This window comes from Anthonomus grandis, chromosome 9 (genome assembly GCF_022605725.1).
Source record: "Anthonomus grandis grandis chromosome 9, icAntGran1.3, whole genome shotgun sequence".
NCBI classification, from domain to species: domain Eukaryota; kingdom Metazoa; phylum Arthropoda; class Insecta; order Coleoptera; family Curculionidae; genus Anthonomus; species Anthonomus grandis.
In genome coordinates, this window is record NC_065554.1 from 15,391,804 (window position 1) to 15,416,575 (window position 24,772).

Genomic DNA, 24,772 nt, shown 5'->3' on the forward strand with positions numbered 1-24,772 from the left:
CACATCTGCCTGTTGAGTAGATGAAACACTTCTGAAAACTAATACAGCCCTATTTGACTCTGTAGCATTAAGTGATGAATAGTGCGGCATCAGTTAAATGTTAACTGTTCGTTGTACTACTGGAAATAACTACTCTACAATGGTGTGCAATATTCAGTCTAATATGTGCACTATTTACCCCATTACTGGTAGTAACTGGTGGACTATCATATAAACTGCCAGTTGTATGATGAGCTTTCTATTTTAAAGTATTTTATACATATTTAAAATTATTTTTACAATAAAAAGCATTTCCTTTAAGTATGATAATATCTGTGTCACAAAATCTGTTATACATTTTACATCTGGAAATATTCGGAAGCCAACGATAATTTTAACAGCCAATAGATAACCTTTTTCCATTTGAATTTATTTTTATATATTTCTATAGAAATAGATATTTATAATAACGTGATCTGTGATATGGGAATTAATTCCTACATTAATGGGGTAATAATTAAATTACATTAGTTCCTTTCTTTAGAATTAATGAGCGTACTAATGCAAAGTACATTGTCGTAAATGAAAATCATATTAAATTTTTGAAAAATTATAATTTCTATCAGTATTTAAACCTAATGTATTGTCAGGAAATAAGTGATTCCGTTCTCTACCATATGCAAACACTTTCCTGACAAACCATGGTCCAGAGAGATCTGACCTGACTCTCATTTGGCTAAAGCAGGAACAACAATTGATTCAATATAAAGACCTGTCTGTACAATATAATAATCTGTCGGACACTTCTACATTTGGCTGTGGTACCTGATGAATAATTTGTTCGGTTAATCCTTAAATTTAATAATTGATAGTGATAACTTACTAATTGATATGTATGAATAAAACATGCTCACATTGCTCACTCCTTTTGCTTTATAACTTTACAGCATTTTGGCAGTAGTGCATGATTAATTCTGTCAAATGCTTTTGAGAGGTCGATGTACAGACCCGTTGTAGCTTTATTTTTGTTTTTTAATAATTTCTAATAGTGCATGAAAAATAGTCATTTCTAGTTTAAAATTCTTCCAGGTGAAAATCCGACCTGAGTTATCTAAACAAACGTGTTTTTTTTTAAGGTCTTATTAAGGGTATCTTGTGTTTCATATTTAACCGTTGAATTTTTGTTTATAAAATTATTATAGTTAAATAGACGGTTAACAAAAACTTCCTATTGCCATATTACTAAAAGGGTATGGAGGTATTTTATTAACTTTGTCGCATAACTGCAAGTTTATTTCTACAATTCTTGATTGGTCTTAAAATTTTTGTTACACATTTTTTTTCACCATAGGTAATAAGAATTGTTGGATATGATTGTTTAATTGATACAGTGAAAATGAGTTTCTGTTTTTTAAATTTGTTTGTGCTTCTACTGCTATTTACTATTTTAATCATTTCCTTTATCGTTTTAAATTAATATTTTCATATAACTATTAATATGCCATATTTATTCTATATAGTAAATGTAACATTATAAAATATTATTATAACATTTAAGCATGAAAAAAGTTCCGATATGATATCCGAAATAAGAACAAATTATTACCGATTGTTACTAATCTAACCCTAGTATGAGACGCTATTGGGTCAATTAGGGAGTAGCTCTTTGTCGATAAATCTATGATATCTCTATAGATAAGCAGAATCAAGTCTATTTCTTAGATTACCATTTCCCTTTATCAGCAGCAAAATTAGCCAAGAGTAATTCAAGCACTACTGAGGCCAATAACATGCAAGAGGGTTGAGATCAATTTTTACCAAGAGCTTAGCAGACCATTAGGCGATTAAGTAAGAAACACCTATCAGAACCAGTCGAAGTAATAACTAATAACCCCAGGCTAAGCCCTTACATACATTACTGCAGTGTACGTCGGCCAGTCTGGTAGGAAGATTTCTACTAGGATTAGTGAACACAAGGCCCAATACAATAAATTTAAAAATACCGAAATCACAGTGACCAGATCAGCTTTTGCTAATCACCTTCTCGACTCCAGACATGATTTTCCTGACAGCCAAAATATAAAAATACTGCATCAATGCAACAAAAGTAAAAAACTAGACCTGTTGAAGACAATGGAGATTAGTAAAGCTTTTAAAAGCCCATATCTGTCCTGTGTTAATGAAAGGTTTGATTTTGATGGCCACCTAGTTTTTAATAACCTCAAGTAGTTCTACACTCTTAAATGATGGTTAGATTTCTGAAATGTATAAAGGATTTGATTGTTTAGTTGAGTTCTTTGTACATAGATAGTGCCACTTTATTGTAATCTTTGTTTACTTAAATATTAGGTGTTTTGTGTATGTTATGGTAAGTTTTTGTTGAATTCTTCTGTTTTCGGGTTACATAATTTTAATTATTGTTTAGGTCTGATGATGCTCTAGTCGAGCGAAACATGTAACCTTCGTTATTTTATTAAATGTATTTGTGATGCTGTAGATTTCGTGTTTTTTACCTTTTATAAAAGTGTATGACCAGCATCTTTGGGATAATGGATGAGTTTTTCGAGTTACATACATAAGATTGGTGCTAAGTGAATAAAGTTAAACATAAAAAACGACGATAAAATGATAGATTTTTTAAGTGGCTATCTAGCACTGGAAAGAACTAGGCAAAAGCCAGATGATAGCGTAATAGAAGAAATCTATACAGGTGAAAGCCACAATAGAATAGTAAGTTGTAGTGAAGAGCTGTCGCAGTTTAAACTCAACATAAACTTACCTTTTCTTTTAATTGTTATCTGGTTAAATATTTGACATGCTGATATTTTGAGTCAAAAATTTTTAAGGAGTTACTCTTTTAAATTTTTACTAATAAAAACCCAAAAAGTTATTCTACCTTTAGGAATTATACCCCATAATTTATTTTTAACAAACAATTTTTATATTTACATTCACTAAGGTTTGTTTATTGAGTAGATTTCTTAGTTGTTGTTTTCTTTTCTGTTTTGTCCCTGCATCCCTGTCCTTCTGATAGGCAGTCATTATGTGATATCGACAAATATCAGGGCGAGTTTACCATCATCCTGAAATCGTAGTATAATTTTAATGTATTTATCTGAAAAAATATTAATTTTTTTTAACATTTGTTTATATCTACCATCCTTATCATTTATTATTTCTATCTTAAATATTATCTTAGATAATTTAGTTCTTTACATTCTATAAAAATAATTTTATAAGCATTTTCTAGGAAATCTAAAACATATATACATTTTTACTTTAACGAAGTAAATTTAATAAAATTTATTTCTCTAGTACTGTGTAAATCAGGAAATTAAGTCAACATTTTATTTTTTTTGTCATGATGTTGCTATTTGCATACATTTATTTAATTTATTTAATTTACAAAAATTGAGTTGAAATTAATGCATATATTTATCAAAAAATTAATAATTAGGAAAAAAATATGTTACATAACTTTAAGCTAACAATACATACTTACTAGTTGCTTTTAATTTTACGAATAAATTTTATTGTATGGACTTTTATTCTCACAAAAGGTTTTTATAAATAATATTCAAACCAGCCAAGCAAAAAACAAAGTATAATTTTACTTTTTTATTATAAATTGATAATTTGATTATTTCAATAATTCTACCTATTGAGTAAGCAATACATTCGAGACTCGCCTTCCACATCAGCGTGTAATATGACATTTTATTAGGTTGTTTTTAATTTTAAAGAATATATCCATAGAGATTATGCAAATAATTAATATACATTGCTTACTGTATAAGCATATAAAATAATGTAAATTCTTAGGTATAATCTATTCAGCTTTAATTTATATAGCGATCTCATAAAATAACATATTCTGTTGCTATATTTGCAGCCTGACAACGACCTCGAAATTTCTAATTTAGACCGACCATGCTAAACGTTTCATTTCTCTCTCATATAAATTTCTGTATTCGTGTCTCCTTCGTATCCCAACTGGAAAGAGAAACAGGCCGGCATATTGTAACCTCAAGATTGATGCAGCGAATACGTTATTCTCGAGTCTCTGCCAAGAAATTGTATTTAGTTTCTCTCATGTACTATGTTCACTGAATGTAGAAGATTTATTGTCGGTATGATGCGTTTTGTTTTAGTATTGGAGCTATCTGGGAGACAATAAATTATCATGGTCATTTTCCGAATAGAATTATGAAACATTCAAAAACTTCGAAATGGCTTCAGATAGTCGAGAAATGCGGCAACAAACTCGGAGAAATACTAAACTTTTATTACAAATTGTCAGATGATGTACATATTTAATAACAATATTATTTATATAAGGTGTAAGCTAGACGTTTACGGAAAACAAGAGAGGATTTTTAAGAAAATTTTGAAAAATTTCAACTGAGGTAATGGCTAGTTACCTAATTTTCTAAAACATTTTTATGAATGAAACGTTCTCCAATGCAACATTCTCCAATTTTCCACGAATGCTTCAAAATGTCGCAAGGTATGTATGCAGCTCGCTCTATCTCTGTCGCACCATCGGGCCTAGGCTACGGATGAGATTATTTCCAAATGCAGGAGAAGAGCTGGTATATTCGCAGCTGTTAAGCTCGTTATGATATATTAATACAGAAATAAACTGGATTTAATTAAAGAATTTTAATCTGAATCATGAACCAGTACTCACTATTAAAAACACTCAAGAAGAAAAACTTTTTTTTGACCCAAAATCAAAAAAATATACACCAAAAAATTTAGAAAAAAACCTTTTTACTAAAATTTAACTCTGATAATATTTTGTCTTTCTAGCTATTACGGTATGATCTTAATACCCGCGAATATACCTGCTATTCTATAATAATTGGAAATAGCCTCGTTCTTCGCCTACATCCGAAGGAGCGACAAGGATGGGCAAACGGCAGGCACACCTTACGACACCTTATTATATACGTAGAAAGTTGGCGAATGTTCTAAATCAATGGTATACTTAATCTATAAGGAGCCCTGAATATTGTATCGCCTTTTAATTCGAAATAAATAATTGGAATTTAATATTGTATGAATAAATGTTTATAGTGGTCTTAAGTCGTTGTGTTTCATGTGTACGTGTCTAATTGTGTGACAAGTGTATAACAAACCGATTGACTATTTTTGTGTATTGAGTGTTATATTCACACCTAAACGAATAGTAAATATGTTACATTAAAAATGGTGAAAATAACCGTTAAACATAAATATGGAAGTATCAAAAGCCCTATGAGAAAATGCATATTTTTATTATTTTATTCTTTACTACTTCAACGGATCCATAAAAGTTATTGTTATTTTATTATTATTATTCAAAACAAGTTATTATTTGCTGCCGGTGGTGTGTTGTAAAATTTCCTCTTTAAGTACCTACAAGTATAATGGAGCCACTTTGTTTCAATTATGTTACTTAATGTAGAAATATTAACATCGACGAAGATAAATCTTCTACTTTGTCAATAAACAATCTCTAAATAACTGCTGGACATAAATATTTAATTGGTTTTATTGACCTTAAAGTTCAGAATGTATTATTATATTACAGCCATTAAACCTTATAATTTTTTTAATTTTTTAAACCAACGCTTTTTGCTAGCTTAGAGTTCAGATTTATAAAGATTTAAATAGTTATTAAAACAATATTTTTTTTGCTTTATTTATTTGATACTCTAAAACAAGTTTCTTTCTGCGTACAATATGTATAAAAATTAAACTTCAAAATCACTTTAATTTTACTATTAATAAAGCTTTCTAGTAAAATAAATATTTCATTATTATTAGCAATTACGTCTATACCAAAATAATAATTTTTTTATGTATTTTTTCATAAAGCAGTTCAAAATTGCTATAAAAAATATCTAATTTTCTTATAGAATTCTATATGTTTTTATTTTTACATCGCAAATAAACCAAACCAATATTTAACTACATCTATACATGTATAAATCAATAAAGAGATCAATATTTGCATCAAAATATATAAAAGTGAAAAGAATGTTTGTTAATTCTAGATGAACTTTTCTTGCCATTATATATATTTTTTACATAATTCCTAAATATTATTTTTTTTACCGATAATAAGAAAAACACATATGTGCACGAAGGTCCTATTCGCACGAATTCCTATTGCAAATTTCTTTGTACATCTAAATTTTCTCCCTAATCTTCTAAATATTACTAATATCCGCTTAATATCAAGAAACCTATTTTAAGAAAAAAATTTATTACGTCAAAGGAACTTATAGTCGTTTAAATTTGGACACACGTATTTTATCAGGTCAGTACCATGTTTAAGGATGCACCAACCTACCAGGTAATTAAAGCCTATAACGAATTTTTTCTAATATTAAAAGCATAAATAATTTCAATTCATATAAGAGAACAATTAAATCAGTTTTAAAAAACATGCTACATACTCACATAATGACTAATTTTTAAGTAGCTGAGAAATTTCCAACCAGCATATTTAAAAGTTTTATTGCCAGTTCAGTTTTAGTTTAGTTTTATTATATGTATTTGTTTTTTTTATTTATTGATATTTTAACAATAGTCTTATACCTTGTATTTTCTTATCCATAAATTTTATATACTTTAGTTGCAATTTTAAAATTTTAGAAATAGGTTTTTATTGTTAATAATTTTACAGTTTTAAGGAATAAATAAACATTGTGTATTAACATTTAAATTATAAATCAAGGAACTACTCCGGTTATACATATTTGTTAAATCATTGTTAATAAAAATATTTAATCTTGCCTATGTTTTTATATTTTAATTTTTTTAAACTCGATTTTTTACGTTTTTTAGAGTATTGTCATAATAATAAGTAAAATAACTTTTTTTGGCACGAGTATATTTCGCTTTTTTGTTTTTGTTGGAGAGAAGTGCGTTGAATACCTTAATTATCTTAAATCTGAATGAGCTCTCAAACATGCTACTGATGAAAAGCTTAGGTCTGATAAAGATCTAAGTATATATTTTAAGGGTAGTATTTAATCGAACATCAGTTTTTATACTTTTTAGCACGTTTAAAAACTGGGTGGAGCAACAAAAATACTTATTGAGCATCTAATCTTTAGCATCTAATAAAGTTAATATTGTCAACTGTTTTATACTAATCTGGATAGCTATTTAACTAATAAAGCTTCTAAAAACTGTTTGAACTTCATACTTTATAATATGACAAAAGCTAGTGAGCATAAAATAAAACAAAAATAGACATCACAAATATACTTTATTGTCTTCTATTTATAAAACAAAAAGAACGAAAAATGCCATTTAAAACAGTATTTGAACTACAAAACAAAAAAGAGTGAACATTAAACAAATTATTAATAAGACTTTAATAAATTAAAAACATCACTGAATTACCAAAGCAGGTTTGGATTTTGATGGACGTCCACGCTTTCTTTTTTGTCCAATATGGATATTTTTTGCCTCTATAGGCGGAACTGTATATTTTAATTTAATTGGTAGGCCCAGAAGATGTTTGCACATATACATCTTTAAAAATTGTGGACAATTGCAGCTACCATTCATCCAATCATCTTTTTCTTTGGGAATTGGTACTTTCCAAGTGAAAAAAAAATTCTTTGAATTCATCAAAAGTTTCCCAAGGTTTTTCAGCCTGAACATCCAATACTTGACCTCCTGGTACTATATAGACATTGTTCTTCGTGTCAGCATCTAACACCTTTATTTTTTTGTCTAATTTTGCCCATTGATATGCTTTTGTCCAATCAGGAAGCTTAATAAGCGGAGTAATTGAAAAGGACTCCTCTGTAGTTTTGCACGACCATTCGTTAACCATCTCCGATGCGATAACCAGAAAACGAGACAAAGGAAATCTTTCGCGTAATGTATTGCAATCTTTTATAGTTCTATTAAACGATGAAATGATCCTGCCCTAGGATCATTTCATCGTACCTAGGTACCAATTGCGATTTTGAGTTAACCACTCTTCTTTGAAGTATTTAATAAAATTAGTTTGGGTTTTCCATTTGCTCATAAAAAGCTGCGATGCGCTAGTCAATGTCTTGTAATATATTCTTTCGGTCGTTTTTGTCTGAGCAAGTTTGTTCAAACCTGGTTTGCATTTTTGTTTTTGCATGTGCCCAACACATTCTCACAATGGGTTCAGGACCAAAGACTTCTGTAAAAGCATTTTGGATGCTCTTTGCGGTATCACAAACTAATACCGACGGTTGTAGAGAATGTCCGTATACAAACAAAACCTGTTCTTTTAAACTATTAGATAATATGGTAAAATCTTCCTGATGCTCGTTTATCGAAACTCCTAGACATATCGGATAAAATTTTCTATGTTTATCTGTAGTTCCTACAACTAATACCGGGAACCCTTACCAAATCAACTTGTATCAGCATGGATAATATTTGCATGACGTTCTGCTAACCCCAGTAAATATTTTGTAGACAATGCAAAGCGAAACGACATTGGTTCATCCTCGAATATATAATAAGAAAGTACAAACACTTGGTGTATGTCCTCTGGAACTGCTAAATGATTTAATATCCATCGCTCCAGTTCTCCTAGACTTATAGTTGAGGAACCGTATTTAACACGTCTATGACTTGATAGATAATTGTTCAATTGTTTCATTGATGGTAAATTTACTCCCTCCATCTTACTAAGACTTTTTAAAATAGCTGTAGGCTTCAAATGTAAATCAAATAGTTTGTTTATTTCTGTCTTAACTTCCTGACTTATTCCGTAATCAGAACGAATTCCAATCGACTCGTGGTTATGGGCAGCGTCTACACGATAGAGCAAAACACCATTTGATGTATCTTCACACAGTAAATAAATTTGTGCCGCACACTGAGAGCCACGACGTTTTGCTTTCTTACAGCGATAAAACCTTTTCTTTCCTTCTTCAGTCATATGTGTTATTAAAATAGACCAAGTATTTTCTACACGAACAACTTCCTCCGCTTCTTTAACACATGCAAATTTTCTTACAAAGAGCCACTACTTACACTCGCCATGCTTTTTTTTTGTTTCTAATTCTTCAATCTCCGAATCACTGTCCGAACGATATGAAGGAATTTCTATTTCATTCTTCATTTGAATATTGTCATCAGAACTATTCCCGGGTAAAACAGTATCGAGTTCCATGATTATTTAATGTTTAAAACGAATAAAACGGTGCATAAAACAACTGTTTATACTACTGAAATATTATATACACCAGAACCAATAACCAATGAATCCCAACCGCAGTTAACTGTCGCTCCAGTATAAACGCACGTTGCCGGATTTCTTTGTAATTCATTAACGAAAGCTGTTGCCGAATGCAAAATAAAAACTTTTAAGAAAAAAAAATTGATGATTATATAATATTTTAGTTAAAATGAATTTGAAAATTAGATGCTCATTTAGATTTTTTGAAGTTTAGTTGGTATTTTGGTAAACTGGTTTTGAAAATTAGAAGCTCATTTAGATTTTTTGTAAGCTTTGTGTATTTTTTGGTACCTGCTTTTGTTGGCAGATTAAAAATATAAGGATGCCTTAAGTTTGTTCATCGATAAATTTATTTGATATACAGAAATATAAAAGTTGCCATGTTAGTTAAAATAGTTACCGCATTTTGTTGTACATCCATAATATTTGATGCTCATTTAAAGATTTCCCATATTTTAATAAGCAAGCAACTAAATTTAAATTTACATATCAGCAATATTGTTCCTAAAACATCAAAAGTTTTATACTTTGTGCTGCCTTATTATAGGGAACTCTCTGTTCTAACATGTAAAAGGTTATACCTGTCTATGGTGGAATATAATTTAATGATCTGGTCTTCTTATTATAAAAATAAATGTTTGGCTCTTATAACAGTCCCAAATAAATTACTTGGATTTTGTCTTTATACACTTCTATTAGGAATCTCGAAGGACCAAATATACAAACCATATAATTATCATGTAGTTTCTCCTAAAATCCTTAGTAGGAAACTATTCAATGTTACCTCTCGAAATTTTAAATTATATAGATTGTTCTCATTGCACTAGTTATGAAATGCACCACCTATTGAAAAAACTTAAAGACTGATCAACGATGGGACATTGAAACTTTTGTATGAAACTTTGAGACACTTTGAGTACCTAATTTATGTGTCAAGTTCTTAATTATATTTGCTGCATTTAAAATTTACGAAATATTTATGGTTAGTAGCGTTACTAAGTAATATTGTTTAATTATTTAATTTAATTTTTGTTATATAATTTTTTTGTAATGATTGAATTTATCAAATCAAATAAAAGTTGATTTGCGTATTAAATAAATAAGTAAATATACTATTACCTTGAATTATTACATTTTTTAAATTTATTTTAGGTCGTTGAACTTTCGTTGAATATGTTTTCAATAGTGAAAGATAAATTTTTTTAATATAATACAAGATGAAGCAAGTGGGTTAATTAGTTATAGAATTAAAAAATCATTTAAATCACTTGTAAGAAAAATATTTTTTCATTTTTATTTTTCAACTGGGTCTTAATATAAAACCTTAATCTAAATAAGAAGTTTAAATTAAGAAGTCTTAATATAGTCAAATATTTGCTTTCAGTTCTAAAGTCAACGAATTACCTTTAATTTAGAATAAGTAATATTAAACAGAATGCTAATGTCATGCAGAAATTAGTAAATATGGCGTCGAACTAAAAGTGGATACGACTAAGCTTAAGACATAAAGCATTGTAACTATTCTCCATGTTTAAAATTAAAAACGTTTTTAAATTATTTTAACAATTCCAATTATTTTAGTAACAGGATTTGCATTTATTTCCATTATATCTTAAAACTTTTTGTTTGCTCTTTTTAATCCATAAATTATCTTTATTATATAAGGTTATATTCAGTTTTAAAACAAAACCACTTAACAATATTTTGCCCTGATTTACAGGTCTCTTGGTAGTAATTCATGCAAGCGGAGTCCAGGCAGACAGATCGTTACAAATAACAGCTGAGACTGCAGCATTATAACTGATATGCAAATGCAAGTGCTTTATAACCTGTATACGACAAAAACGTTACAGCTTTACTTTATTAAAAATAGGATGCTTACGTTGCACCGCGAGATTAAGTTTAAGTGATTTGGCCGAATTTAAAATATCTTATGGGTTATTGAAAAAGATTTTTTTACTACTTTAATTTACGAGGCGGACACTTAATAATTACAAAGTTTCATATGTACAACATCGTCAGAGGAATTGGCATCAATCCTAAAATCATAAAATTAAAAAAGGGTTCAAGTAATACGTCGTTGGAGAGCTCTTTTGATTTTCTCTCAAATGATACCTGTAGTATAATGTAGCTTAAGAAATTATTTTTTTAAATGTTATATAAATTAATTATTTTAAAATTGCCAAGAATTAGCGTAAAAGTAGAGGAGGGCCTAATTTCATTAACTCTTGCATTTACTTTAGACCTTCTGATTATAAAGGGGCGTCAAATTAATTACACCAAATATATTAAGCAAAGTAAGTTTATTTAAAACAAATTTGAGTACACCTCGACCATAAATGCTATCACAAGAAGCCTATAAAATTATGAGTCATGTATAGATTTTAGCTTTGTTAAAATAAGTATTAACTGCACAATAACTTCTGTTGTAGTCGAAACCTCAATAACGGACCATTAGTAGATAGTACCGTATTGAAAGTCAGTGATTTTATTCATCAAAGTCATCCTGCCGTAGCCAAATATAATATGTAAAGCCTTAATTATTATATCATTTAAATATAACTGAACCATTAGTGAAACATTAATTAAAATCTTATTAAATCGAAAAAACTTAAACTTTTGCGAAAAATGTTGGAGTTGCATTGGGATAGGAAAGTTGGATAAGCTTCGAAAAAAGTGGATTCATATTTGATCACAAAAGAAAAAGGTTAGATAACGAAATTTCAGTATGATATAGAAATTTATTGCTGACTTTTAATGAATGAAAGTAATAGGACAGGTTCTCAGGGTGTTCTCTGAAATGCTTTATATAGTCATCGTGTAAAGCTATATAGGACAAGAGTTTTGAAACAAATAATTGTAATACAGTTATTCATTTTAGCTATACAATACAGCTGAAATAAATAATATTGAATTTATTTCAGCTGTATTCCCAAGTTTTGTTTTTTCTTTTGGTAATTTAGATTGATTTTCCTATTTAATAAGATATTCGAATTTATGTCGTTTATTCATTTTTAATGATAAGATCTTTAAGTAAGATGTTATTTAGTAAAAATTTAAATTGTTCGTTATTGCTGCAGATCTTTACACAGTTATTTTAAGTCTAAATTTTGCATAATATTTACAAATTATTTATGAACTAAAGGATCTATGACAGATATTCTCCATTAGGAAAATCATCACTTATATTTTGACTATACTCTTTATACCTATGAGTAACCACACATTCTCTTTAATTGATATAATTTTCAATGAAATATTTAGTTATTACTATATAAGTAGCTATATTTTTATATACTATTATTTTTATAATAAAAATTTAAACAGTTTATCCGAATTCACTCCGCGTCTTTCAAGCCAATTTGTTCGGCCAAAAGTGCAGTAACGTATCATGTATCCATTTTTCAACTTCTTAGGAAAACGGCTATTTTTATAAAACGTGACCAATATAGAAACGTTCATAACATATTAAGGAAAATAACACTATAATAAGTTAAAAACAAACATTTTGTGATTAGGTATATTACGGTAATTATTTATAAAAGCATTGACCAAATTACATATTATTTAAAATGGACGTCATAAAGGTTTTCGATGAAGTAAAAATTTCTAAAATTGAGCTTAAAGATGCTAATGTATTATTAGGGTAAAACGTGCATTTAAATAAAGTACTAGTGACCCTATTTTATATACAGTTTAGAAGCCTATTATATCATAATATTTATTTTTTTAAGCTCTATTAAATCTTTACAAATGTTTACATGTTTATTTGTTTCAACTCCTTTAAAAAAGAAGAACAATTTTTACAATTAGTAACTTTTTGTATAGCTACAGATATCATGGTTTTTAAATAGAAATTAAAAATGTATGAAATTATTATCATAGCCTTTTAAGTTATGCAATAATATTTATTTTATCTACACTAAGTTATGTTAAATTAATTTTTAACCAATTTGTTACACTAAAAAAGTGGACTTTACCTTTGCAAGATTTTCAAATAAATAGTAAATGAAATTTTTCTTCTTCCTTTTTTATTTTATTCTTTCATGCATACAATTTAATAATTCAATGTCGTTTTATCATGTAAAAAATTAAGCATTTGAACTAGTATTTAATTTTTATCTCAAACTTAATTATGTTAGACTTTCAAGCTTGCTAAAAAATTATTCAAGTTTCTCTGTGGCCTAGAGGCACTTAAGTTTAAATCAAGATAATTATAATTTGTCTGATCGCTGCGTGACTAATAACTAATGAAGTTAAATTAAAAAGAGTGATAAGGTACAAGACAGGTGAGCGAAGTAATAAAATTAAGAAATCTTTCAAAAATTAAAATTAAAAGCTTTTATAATTAGGATAAAAAAAAACGTTATTTTTTTAAAATAATAAAAATCTTGTATCAGAAAAAATGTAAACTTATTGATAAGTTAAACGAAAAAAATATTTCTTTTAGGCCAAACATCAGTTAGGGTATATAAATGCAACAAATTTCCTTAGGGTCTTAACTAACGGAAATAACGCGGTTTTCCCACAGTTCAAATGAACCGACATTTCAAAATAATTAAATTACATATGTATCTAGCCTTGCTTAATTGTCCGTCGAAAATTTAGTTTGGAAAGGTTTAAAGCTACGGCTGGACCATTTAATTCCAAATGAAGAGCAAGGGTTGGTTTGGAAATTATTTAGTTTATAGTAATAATAGAAGGGTACAATTAGAATGTTGTTTAAATAACAGTGCTTCAGAATATTTTTATATATTGCCATAAAAACCAATGTATAGCCAACAATAAGCAATACTTTTATAATAATTAAAAATACTGTTTAACAATATTAATTAAAAAGAATGAGATTGGTGAAGTTTTTTTAAATATCAATATTAATTTTTGTCCTTATAATATATGTTTAAATATCAAAGTGGGATACATCGTTAAAACGGTAAATTCAGGAAAAAAAAGCAAAAGCTGATTTATTTAGATGCCGACGTTGCCACTTTTATTAGATCATTTTAAAGATACTAAGATTTTTTAACACTTCAGCTATGGAGAGTTTTGTGGTGTTTTGCCCTTACCAATAGCAAAAAAAGTCTGTGATTCTTTATCCAATTTTTTTAAATTACATTTTTGTGTACTTTTATAATATTTATTACTTCAGTTTATAGCTTCATCATATCAACAACTTTTTTTTATTTCTCCGAATTTATTTTAATAACTATCTCATTATGTATCATTTAATTAACACTTTTATGTATGTAAGCGGATAAATGTAAACACCACCAGATCCGAGACCAGGGCCACGTTCTTTGCAAGCTCAGCAAAGCAGAGCTTGTGTCGAGGGCAACACGGGGGCCTGGAACGGCGAGGTACCGCGTACAGCCAGTCTTCGCGCGCACGTATTATAAGAAGCATATTCGATAGTTGTCAAGTTGGCTAATAAATTACGGGTGTTTTTAAGAACTTTGTTTTATTTAGGGTTAAAGTAGCCCTTCCGTTTACATCAGAAGTGGGATAGCTACGTGCTGTGTAATTAAGGATTTTCTAGAACTTTGTAAATGAGTAAAAATGACTGAAGAAAACGGTTCGCGTCGCGGTGTGTCGAGTGTCGTAGTGGGTGATGTGCTGGACGACAGAGAAGTTCTAAGTCCAAAACGCCAAAAAGTGGATTGGCAAGAGACTTTAATTAATTTAGTTGCTGCTCAGCAACAGCAGCTAGCTTAATTAACCCAATTAGCGCAACAGTCCAAGATGGCGCCGACGTGTTCAACGCCAACGCCCAGCAAGACGGGCGTTGATGGCTGTAGTGCGCACGCAACAGCAGGGTCGGTGACATCATTCAAGCTGATGAACTATGATCCTGATAAAAGTGCCTATTCCATTGAGGAATGGTTAGATGACGCCAGCAAATTAAAAGAGGACTTGAACATAAGTGACCATTTTATGATTACCAAGGCGAGTGAGGCGTTAAAAAATCGTGCCTATCGCTATTGCTGTGATTGGAGACCCCTTTCTCTCGTACCTGGGCTACATTTTGTGCAGATTTAATTATTGCATTTCCGGACCAGGAAACTCCAGGGGCATGTGCCTTTAAGGCAGCAATGCTAAGGACCCGAGAATGTGAGTCTTTATGCGAGTATGGCAACCAAAAATTGATTGAATAAACAGATTGCAGGAGAATCTGCCATGGCACAAAATACTAAGTATGGTGGAGTTTGGATTAGACCATGGCGCGTTCTGCAATTCATATTCAAAAACCCCAAAATGAACGTGATTTGTTAAAACTATTAAGCGAGTTTGATGCGCGACGGAGCTCCATAAAAGCCTCCAGAAATGCTGCCGCTCACGATATTCGAAGGAAACCAGATCGGCGGTTTGAAACAACAAACAAACCGTTTAAAGGCACTTGTTTTAAGTGCAGCCGTCGAGGACATCAAGACGCATGCCAAATCAGCGAAAGATCGGACAAAGACAAAAATAATACTGACGTGCCAACCTGATATTTTTGCAAAAAAATGTGACACAATGAAATTAGTTGTTGATCTAAAAATGGTAAACCGAAAAAGGCATTTGTCCTAAAAAAATGACGCCGGATGAAGAGTACCCGGATTTCCACGGTTTTATGTTTCAACCAGGCACCAGCCATAACCCACCTGATTGACCCTGGTTCTGATGTTTCATTAATAAAGGAATCGGTTGTGAAAGCAATTAATGGGATCATAAAGCCCGATAATAGTTTACGTGCTTTTTCGGGGCTCGGTTCTCAAGTGGTTTATGCTGTTGGCATTAGTGACCTAATTATGGCGTACTGTGACTTTAGAAATTTCTTTTATGGTAGTTTACGATAATGTAATTCCTGGCGATGTTAATGTTATTATAGGATGGTATGTCATTGGTCGACCGTCCTTACGTGTTCAGAAAGGTCGGGATGGGATCGAATTACACCACTTATCTACTATGACAAGAGTGTTTAATTTAAAGACAATGGATGCTGTAAAAATTAATCAGTTAGATTTAGAGAATAGTTTAAAATTACGTTTGGAAAGTTTATTGGCCTTTTATAGAAATAAAACCCTTGATAAAATAACGTGTGCAAAAATGACTATTAGGTTAAAAGACAATAGTCCAGTTGTGTACCGTGCCCGTCGTTTAGCTTAGCAACAAAAAATAGAGGTTAATAAAATAATTAATAACCTGTTGAATAAAGGCATTATACGAAAAAGTCACTCTGAATGTGCTAGTCCTATTGTGCTAGTTCAAAAGAAAGATAATGAGACGCGAATGTGTGTTGATTTTCGCGATGTAAATAAAAAAAGTTTTTAAGGAAATCTATCCCTTGCCCATAATTGAAGACCAAATAAATGCCTTATGTCGTGCAAGGTATTTCACATAATTGGACATGAAATCTGGTTTCTATCAAATGGAAATTGATGAAGATTCAAGACATATTACTGCGTTTATTACTCCAGATGGATTATATGAGTTTAATCGCATGCCATTTGGTTATATTAATGCTCCAGCAATTTACCAACGAGCCATTGATGCAGCATTAGGTGGATTGAAAGGTAGCAAGGCATTTGTTTATATTGACGATGTTTTAGTCCCTTCTACAATAATTGAAGAAGGAATGACAAATTTAAAGGAAGTTCTACAAGCTTTGGATTTTCTTTAAATTATGATAAGTGCTCATTTTTTAAACTTGAAACAGAATATCTCGGGTTTCTATTAAGTGAGAAAACAATTCGCCCTAGTCCGCAAAAAGTAAACGCATTGCTTCAATCGCCGACTCCTAAAGATGTTAAAAGTGTCCGACAATTTATGGGACTGGCTGGATATTTTCGCAAGTTTATTAGAGAGTTTTCTATGCGCCAATTACAACCTTGTTAAAGAAAGACAATGTTTTTGAATGGACTCCTGAATGTAAAAGTGTTAAGCAATAAATTTTAAATAAACTTACTGAGTCGCCTGTTTTACGTATGTTTAATCAGCATTACAATGTGAACTTCATACTGATGCAAGCACAGTTGGATTGGGTGCTGTGCTTTTTCAAAAAGAGGATGGTGTTTGTAGACCGGTTGCCTATTTTAGTCGACGGACTACAGACTATGAATCGAGATATCATTCATACGATCTCGAGACACTTGCTATAGTGGAAGCTGTGGAACATTTTCGTGTTTATTTGTATGGTATTCATTTTGTTGTTTACACTGATTGCAACTCAGTCCGAGCAACGGCCTTGAAGAAAGACTTACATCATCAGGTTGCACGTTGGTGGGTGAAATTACAAGACTATGATTGTTCTATTGAATATAGACCAGGTAATAAAATGGCTCATGTGGACTATTTAAGTCGAAATCCGCAAAATGATGAGTGTGTGTTGAAAGTGTATGCTTTAAAAACTCTGAGTCCGGAGAAAGTGTCAGACATTAAAACTCTTCAAGAGTTTCAAATGAACGATGATTTTTGTCGTGAAATTTTTGTAAATCCAGAGGCTGATTCGGACTTTACAGTAAAAGATAATGTAGTGGTTACTAAATGGAAGCCTCATAAGTGTTTTGTTCCCTTTGCTGCGCGTTTGTTAACAATGAGACTATATCATGATGAGTCTTCACGTATTGGATGGGATAAATGTATCGCCAAAATGCGAGAAGATTTATTTTGGCCTAAAATGGGACAATGCTTGAAAAAGTATATTAGAAACTGTCGAGCATGTGTTCTGGGAAAATCTTATACCGGTCGTCGAGCTGGATTTTGGCAACATGGTGAAAAACCGGATGATATTCTTCATACCTGGCATATTGATTATGTAGGTCCACTTGTAAGGTCAAAAGGATGCACCTATATTCTGGTTATTATTGATGCTTTTTCAAAATTTTACCGATTACAGCCGATTCCCAAAAAAACGACAGACTCAATGCAATAATATTTAATTTTATCTACACTAAATTATTTTAAATTAATTTGTAACCAATTCGTTACACTAAAAAAGTTGACTTTACCTTTGCAAGATTTTCAAATAAATAGAAAGTGAAATTTTTCTTCTTTACATTTCCTTTCATGCATACAATTTAATAATTTAATGTCGTTTTATCATGTCAAAATTAAGCACTTAAAATAGTAAAAATTGCAGTACTCATAAAAAAAAAATCAACATTCTGTAAACTAAGAAACTTCCGTTTTAAAATCCGTCAAAGAGTTGTCCATTTTCGTTTGTATATGATACTTCGAAACACTCTGTACATACATATTGTGTAATATCCTAGGGTTGTATTTCGCATGTTAGGTTAGTTCAAATTAGTAATTTAATTCTTATGTACACGCAAATAGGCAAATCTAATTAAAAAATCGACAAAAACGAGAATTAAAGTTTTTCAAGAATCCCCAAGATAAGATACTCATTAAATACATTGTTGTCTCATTTAAGCATTAAACCGCCAAATACTTTTTTTTTAGGAACAGCCTCTGTTAGCGATTTCCATAATAAAATAATACAAATGCAGCATTTCCACATTTTACTTCAGTAACTATTCTATAATAATTTAATTATTATCGCTTACTTCAGCAAACGAAGTAAGATGCTAAAAGGAAATATTTGCATATCTGCAGTTCGGTCGCCATACCAAGGCTCATTGTTAATGCTGATCTGACATGCAAGCACTTACATTAACGGATAAATGCCAGGAGATAGACCGGAAGAATTTAAATTACCATTTCGTGGCCCGAGTGGGTCGTTATTAAATTTTTCCTGTATAAATTATATTAATATCTTTTATTTTTATTACTTTATTAAGCATATAGCGTTAAATTTATTTAATAAAAATGGGTGTAAAATAATATTCTAATATACCTTTATATTAGAATAGTTATTGACAAAAGAAGAGGAAGAACCTACATATCAACAAAAAAGTAATTTTATAATTATCTAAATATAAAACTATTTAATTGGGTTAAAGTTACTACGATTTATTTTCTACTATAAAAGCTTGATTTGCTTGTGAAACGTTTAAAAAGCTTTCAAGCTTTCTCTTTGAGGTAAAAAGTATTAAATAGGGAAACATGTTGCACACGCCTTTCACTTTATTGAAGTGCATCGAGTGCATTTTCTAATAAAAAGAAGAATTAAGAGGTTGGTAAAACTAGAGTTGGTAATAAGTTTGCTAAGTAAAGATGGAGAGGTTGTAGAGAACGCACATATAAAAGGGAATAAAGCTTCTTTACTTATCATAGTAACAATTATTTTATTTATTTCAGGTATGGGTCATCTTTCTTTAAGTATAAGTCTACATTTTCGTAGCCTAGATGGTAAGTTCAAAAATTAAAAAAAGAACACTTAATGCACATATTTAAAATGAAACGATTTTTAGTTTCAATAACTAAGCACAATAATTATTTTAACATTATTTTTCTTTAAACAAAAAAAAATGTAATAATAATAACAGTTATATAGAATATAATAAATGTTGTATATTATAATAAATTTCAGTTTAAGTTTTTTTGAGAAGAAAACCCATAATGATTTTAAATTTGGTAGTTCCTTTATATTTTTTTTATAATTTCCTTTAAGAAATTATCTTGTCTGTATATGGTTGATACTAGAAACTTTTAATACAAGCGATAGAATTTCTTCTACTAAATATTCATTAAATTAATTTTTGACATTCTACTTTGCCAAAACTTGAATCCATTCAGTTAATCGTTTATAATTTATTTTAAAAAGTCGTAGAGTAATAGGAAAACGAAATGCGGTAGAGGTAAATAATAAATATCACTTTTTTTTATTTAACACGATTTCGGTAATAGTAGAAAAACATAACTTTAACCTTCTTTTGAAGTGGTGATGAGTTGAGGTTAAAAAAATATTATTTTCTCCTTTTTATAGGTTATAACTAATACCTATAATACAAATAAATACTGAGAAATATGTCAAGGTAATTTACTTGAAGAAATAAAATTTAAAGGTAAGAGATAAGAGGCAAAAATATAGAATCAGAATTGCTTGTTTTGAGATAGAAAAATTGATCAGATCCACATATGTCTTTTTTAACCAAGTTTTAGAAATATACTCGACTCTTGAATTTTTAGCATGAGAAATTATTTATGTTACTATTTATTTTTTAATATGAATCTATGCATAACTTAAATGTATACCATTAACTGTTTAGAAAAATAGAAGAAAAATAGACTTACAGAAAAAGCAACGTTAAGAAAATGTCGGAAACAGTATATTTTTGTTCTTTTTAGAGATAAGACGTAAGACTCTTGGACTTTTTTGAACTTTTTCTCTTATTGGTTATTCATAAAAATAATGATGGGAATCCTCTTATTATAATTTAAATGCAAACATATTTACTAAAAATTGAAAAGTGGGAATTTAATCATCAGACAGCTACATGGTACAGAGTAGTAATAGATAGTAATGATAGATACCTAATTCCACAACATGTATACGAGGGTGGTCCCAGAAGTACCCGGCTTGACCTAGAGATATCAGTAGTAGTTTAAAACATATCAGTGTATTAGAAAGTATACAATCTATAAAGCATATGTTTCAAGTTTAAAGACGCCACGTTGTTTAGTATTTGTTTGGCAGCCATCAATAGTGAACGTTTTCAGTGAATTTGTGAAAATGGAGAAAATTGGTCATCGTTATGTGATACAATACTTTTATTTGAAAGGCCTTAACCCAATACTCTGGGTTGGGTGAGTCTGCTCCTTCGTTAACAACAGTAAAATATTGGGTAGCAGAGTTTAAACGAGGCCGTACGAGCTGCCAAGATGAGCATCGCAGTGGTCGACCCAATGAGCTGACGACTCCAGAAATTTTAAAGAAAATTCACAAAGTGGTACTGGATGATCGCCGATTGAAAGTGCGCGAGCTAGCGGATATAGTAGGCACTTAAAAAAGTGTGGTACATCGCATATTAACTAAAAATTTTGACATGAGAAAACTGTGTGCAAGATGGGTGCCGCGTTTGCTCACACTCGAGCAAAAACAGTGTCGTAAAGATGTTTCAATTGAGTGTTTAGCGAAATTTAATAGCAACAAAGCAGAATTTTTGCGTCGTTTCATAACCATGGATGAAATATGGGTCCATTTCTTTACACCAGAGACAAAAAAAAAATCAAAACAATGGACTCAAAAGGGAGAACCGGCTCCAAAGAAGGCGAAACCCGTTTCATCTGCAGGAAAGGTCATAGCGTCGGTTTTTTGGGATTCGCGAGGTATTATTTTCATTGGCTATCTTGAAAAAGGTAAAACTATCAACGGCGAGTATTATGCGAACTTATTGCAACGTTTGAGCGAAGAAATCAAGCAAAAATGGCCGCATTTGGTTAAGATGAAAGTGTTGTTTCATCAAGACAATGCACCAGCTCACAAATCCGTTATTGCAATGGCCAAAATTAATGAAATAAAGTTTGAATTGCTACCTCATGCACCCTAGTCGCCAGATTTAGCCTCCTCAGATTATTTTCTGTTTCCAAACTTAAAAAACTGGCTTAGTGGTCAAAGATTTTTCAACGATGAAGAAGTGATGTCTGCAGTTAATAGCTATTTCGAGGCGCAAGACAGTTCTTATTATAAAAAGGGTGTCGAACTTATAAAATATCGCTGGGAAAAGTCTATAGAGCTGAAACGAGATTATGTTGAAAAATAAATACACATAAATAAATACACTTGAGTCGGGTACTTCTGGGACCACCCTCGTACATGTCAGCGTTAGTTTACAATACACAAACCATACTTACATACACCCTTAAATTTGAAAATATCATGATTAAAAAATTATATCCCTTATTTTATTTGTTAAAAAATTTCTATTCTTGCATTAACATAAAAAAGTCTTCTTATACTTATATTAATTTTAGCGCATTTTACATGATAGTCTGTCTAAATGTCTTTTATTATTCTATCGTAGCAGTTTAATTTATAATTGAAAGAATATAATTTAATAAAAATCTACATTTAAAACTAAAAAATTCCCCAGTTCCATTAATATAAAGTCTGAACATTTGCTGTAAGCTAATAATTTCGCGGTTCGTTATGCAGTGCATTTTTAACAAAGCATTTTAATTTACTTAGTTTTGTTAATTTCGAGAGACCATAAATTTTTGGCACTTTAGAATTTACAGCATTTGCAAATATAAAACGAATCTATTTAACAGAAAATATTAAATTTACTTTACACTTACTTAGGCATATATAAAAATAATCCTTAACCTCTTTTTCTTTTTTAAAGCTTTGAAAGATAATACCTTTTCCGTATATGCAGATATTATGATTTTTTGCTTCATTTACTAAAAGAAAAACCGGAATAAACTCTAAAAGACATAAACCTTTTCTTTTATCTTCCGGCTTAAGTTTCTCTTAAAACTTTGAACTAGTCGCTATTCTAACTTTCTTTCTGTAAGGTTCAACTTTGTAATTTCGGTAATCCAGTCTCGTTCGTGTAAAATCTGAAAAATGATTTTACCCCCAGGGACCCACTCAAGTTTTAATTAAGTTTTGCTAAGAAAACTATTTTTAGACATATCTTTTACATTTAATGTGCAATATAAGGAAGGTAATATGTTGTTTGCGCTGGGATATTTTTAAAGACAGAGTAAGCAAAATTTGCAAATATAATTTAAAAAAACCGTAAAGGAAAAAATAACTATAATATCTTAGTTATTTTCCATATTAGGTCTTATTTTTATAAATCCACTTTAGAATTCTTCATTATTACTAAATATATTTATTAATACAAATCCTCAACATATCTTCTTAGATAATTTTTTTAACATTTTCCAGCTTATTTTTTTCATTTCATGCCCATCGTTTTCTGTATCTGATGAAAATATGGAATATTCTGAACCAGATAAATAGAAAACAGATCAAGGCATTCAAAGTTATGTATTTCCTACACTTTGGATAGATTGGGTGGCAAGACTTTTAACTTATAGGTTATACAATTGCTTATTGGGCTTGAAAAATATTAATTATTTATCATCACGGTGATTTCCTGTAGCAAATATATTAAGAAATTAAGTTGTTGGAAGAGTATTTGTTTCTAAAATTGGGTTTAAAAACTAAAAGCTTATTACTTAGTTTTGTTTATAGGCCTGCAGGTGTGTGTCCAAACGGGCAGAAATTAAAGTCTTAAAGAAATGGGCCTAAATTTACCAAATACCCCCTTGATTCTGAAGCCCCTGGTAAATTTTTTTTTTATTTAGTAGGTTCAAAAGAATAAACGTACTAACAATTATTTACCTCCCAAAATTGGTTGCGGTAGCTAAAGTAGTTCTGGAGCTATTAAAAAAAATAGTTTTTAAAGGTTATTTTCAAAGAGCTCTAGCTCCCTGACGAAGCTTTTCCGGACCCATGTTTATATGAACTTTTGTTTTTCTTTTGACGTTTTCTATCTGCCCTAGAAGTTTGTAACATGATCAACGGAACACCCTGTATATTATGAAATTTACAATTCTAATCTGTATGACTTTTTTACCTTTTACCTTTTTTTACCTTGCTGAAAGTACTTGATAAACAGATTGAACGATAACCGTTTAAGTCACCTGTAGCTCCTTTTATTATGGACTGGAATAATTTTAGCAGTTTTTAAACTTATTTTTAAACTTTTTACCTATAATTTCTACTATTTTGTGTCCAGTTATATCAAATGCGGACAATATATCTTCTTTATTAATGCTATTATATTCTAAAACTTAATTTGTTTATTAAATAATCATTTGCATTTTTTTCAATTTCTTGTTAGGTCTTTAATTCTTATAAATTAATCGTCTGTTTTCTTCCATATTTTGTAGTTTAAGTTATTTAAGATTCTACTTACATTTAATTTAATATTTTCACCTATAGGGCTTAGTTCATCTTGTTTGAGGGTCTCAATTTAGGTTATTTTATTGAAAATGCTGGTAGTTTAAATTTTCTATACTTTGTGATATGATATGAATATTCTCCATCGGAAAAAATAATGTAGAAATAATTCATTCCGTAGATCGCGTTTTATGACGTTTTATTTAGCGTAGAAATTTAAACCACAGTCAACGAGAGTCAGGTGAAACTTCTAATCTGATGTCAGTAAAAGAACCTGACGTAAAAGCTTATTCCTAGCGTATGTGTGTTCCAGACAGAAGTATGTTCTTGAGTAACGTTACAATATCAAACTATAGTTATATTGTACATCTAATTTGTTATTGTTTTAATATGCGTAGAATCAGACCGGACTATGATTAAAGCTATTTTCCTAGTTTTAACATTGTAACGAAACTCAAAAACATACACCTGTTAGAAACACAATTTTCAACAAAACTTTCACCTAAGTTTTACTTAAAGTTTCATCTTACTTAGTTATATGTTTAATTATAAGTTTCATCTAACTAGTGAAGTAAACTCTTTATTAGGCATTTTTTTTATTGGAAAAATATGTTTAGGAAAATATAATAAAAAAGAAATAAATGTTAATTTTTCAAGTTTTATTTGGATATATGGTTAAATCAAAAACTCCAGGCTTTTTTTATTTATATGATAAAAGTATAGCCCTTTCGGCCTATATTTATGTATAAAAACCAAAACTTGGT

The 24,772-nt window shown here is 30.0% G+C and overlaps 1 protein-coding gene across 2 annotated transcripts in view; it reads left to right on the forward strand.

Annotated features, from left to right (window-relative positions):
* The window catches only part of LOC126740249 (ly6/PLAUR domain-containing protein 6B-like), a 396,612-nt gene that overhangs the window by 332,318 nt on the left and 39,522 nt on the right, over positions 1-24,772 (forward strand). Inside the window, exon 4 of one of the 2 annotated variants that reach the window (XM_050446187.1) lies at positions 19,451-19,501. The exons of the other annotated variant lie outside the window; for it this stretch is intronic. Coding sequence (XP_050302144.1) covers positions 19,499-19,501 — 3 coding nt within the window. The 5' untranslated portion in view covers positions 19,451-19,498. The remainder of the gene's footprint in view (positions 1-19,450; positions 19,502-24,772) is intronic. 2 annotated transcript variants of the gene reach the window in all.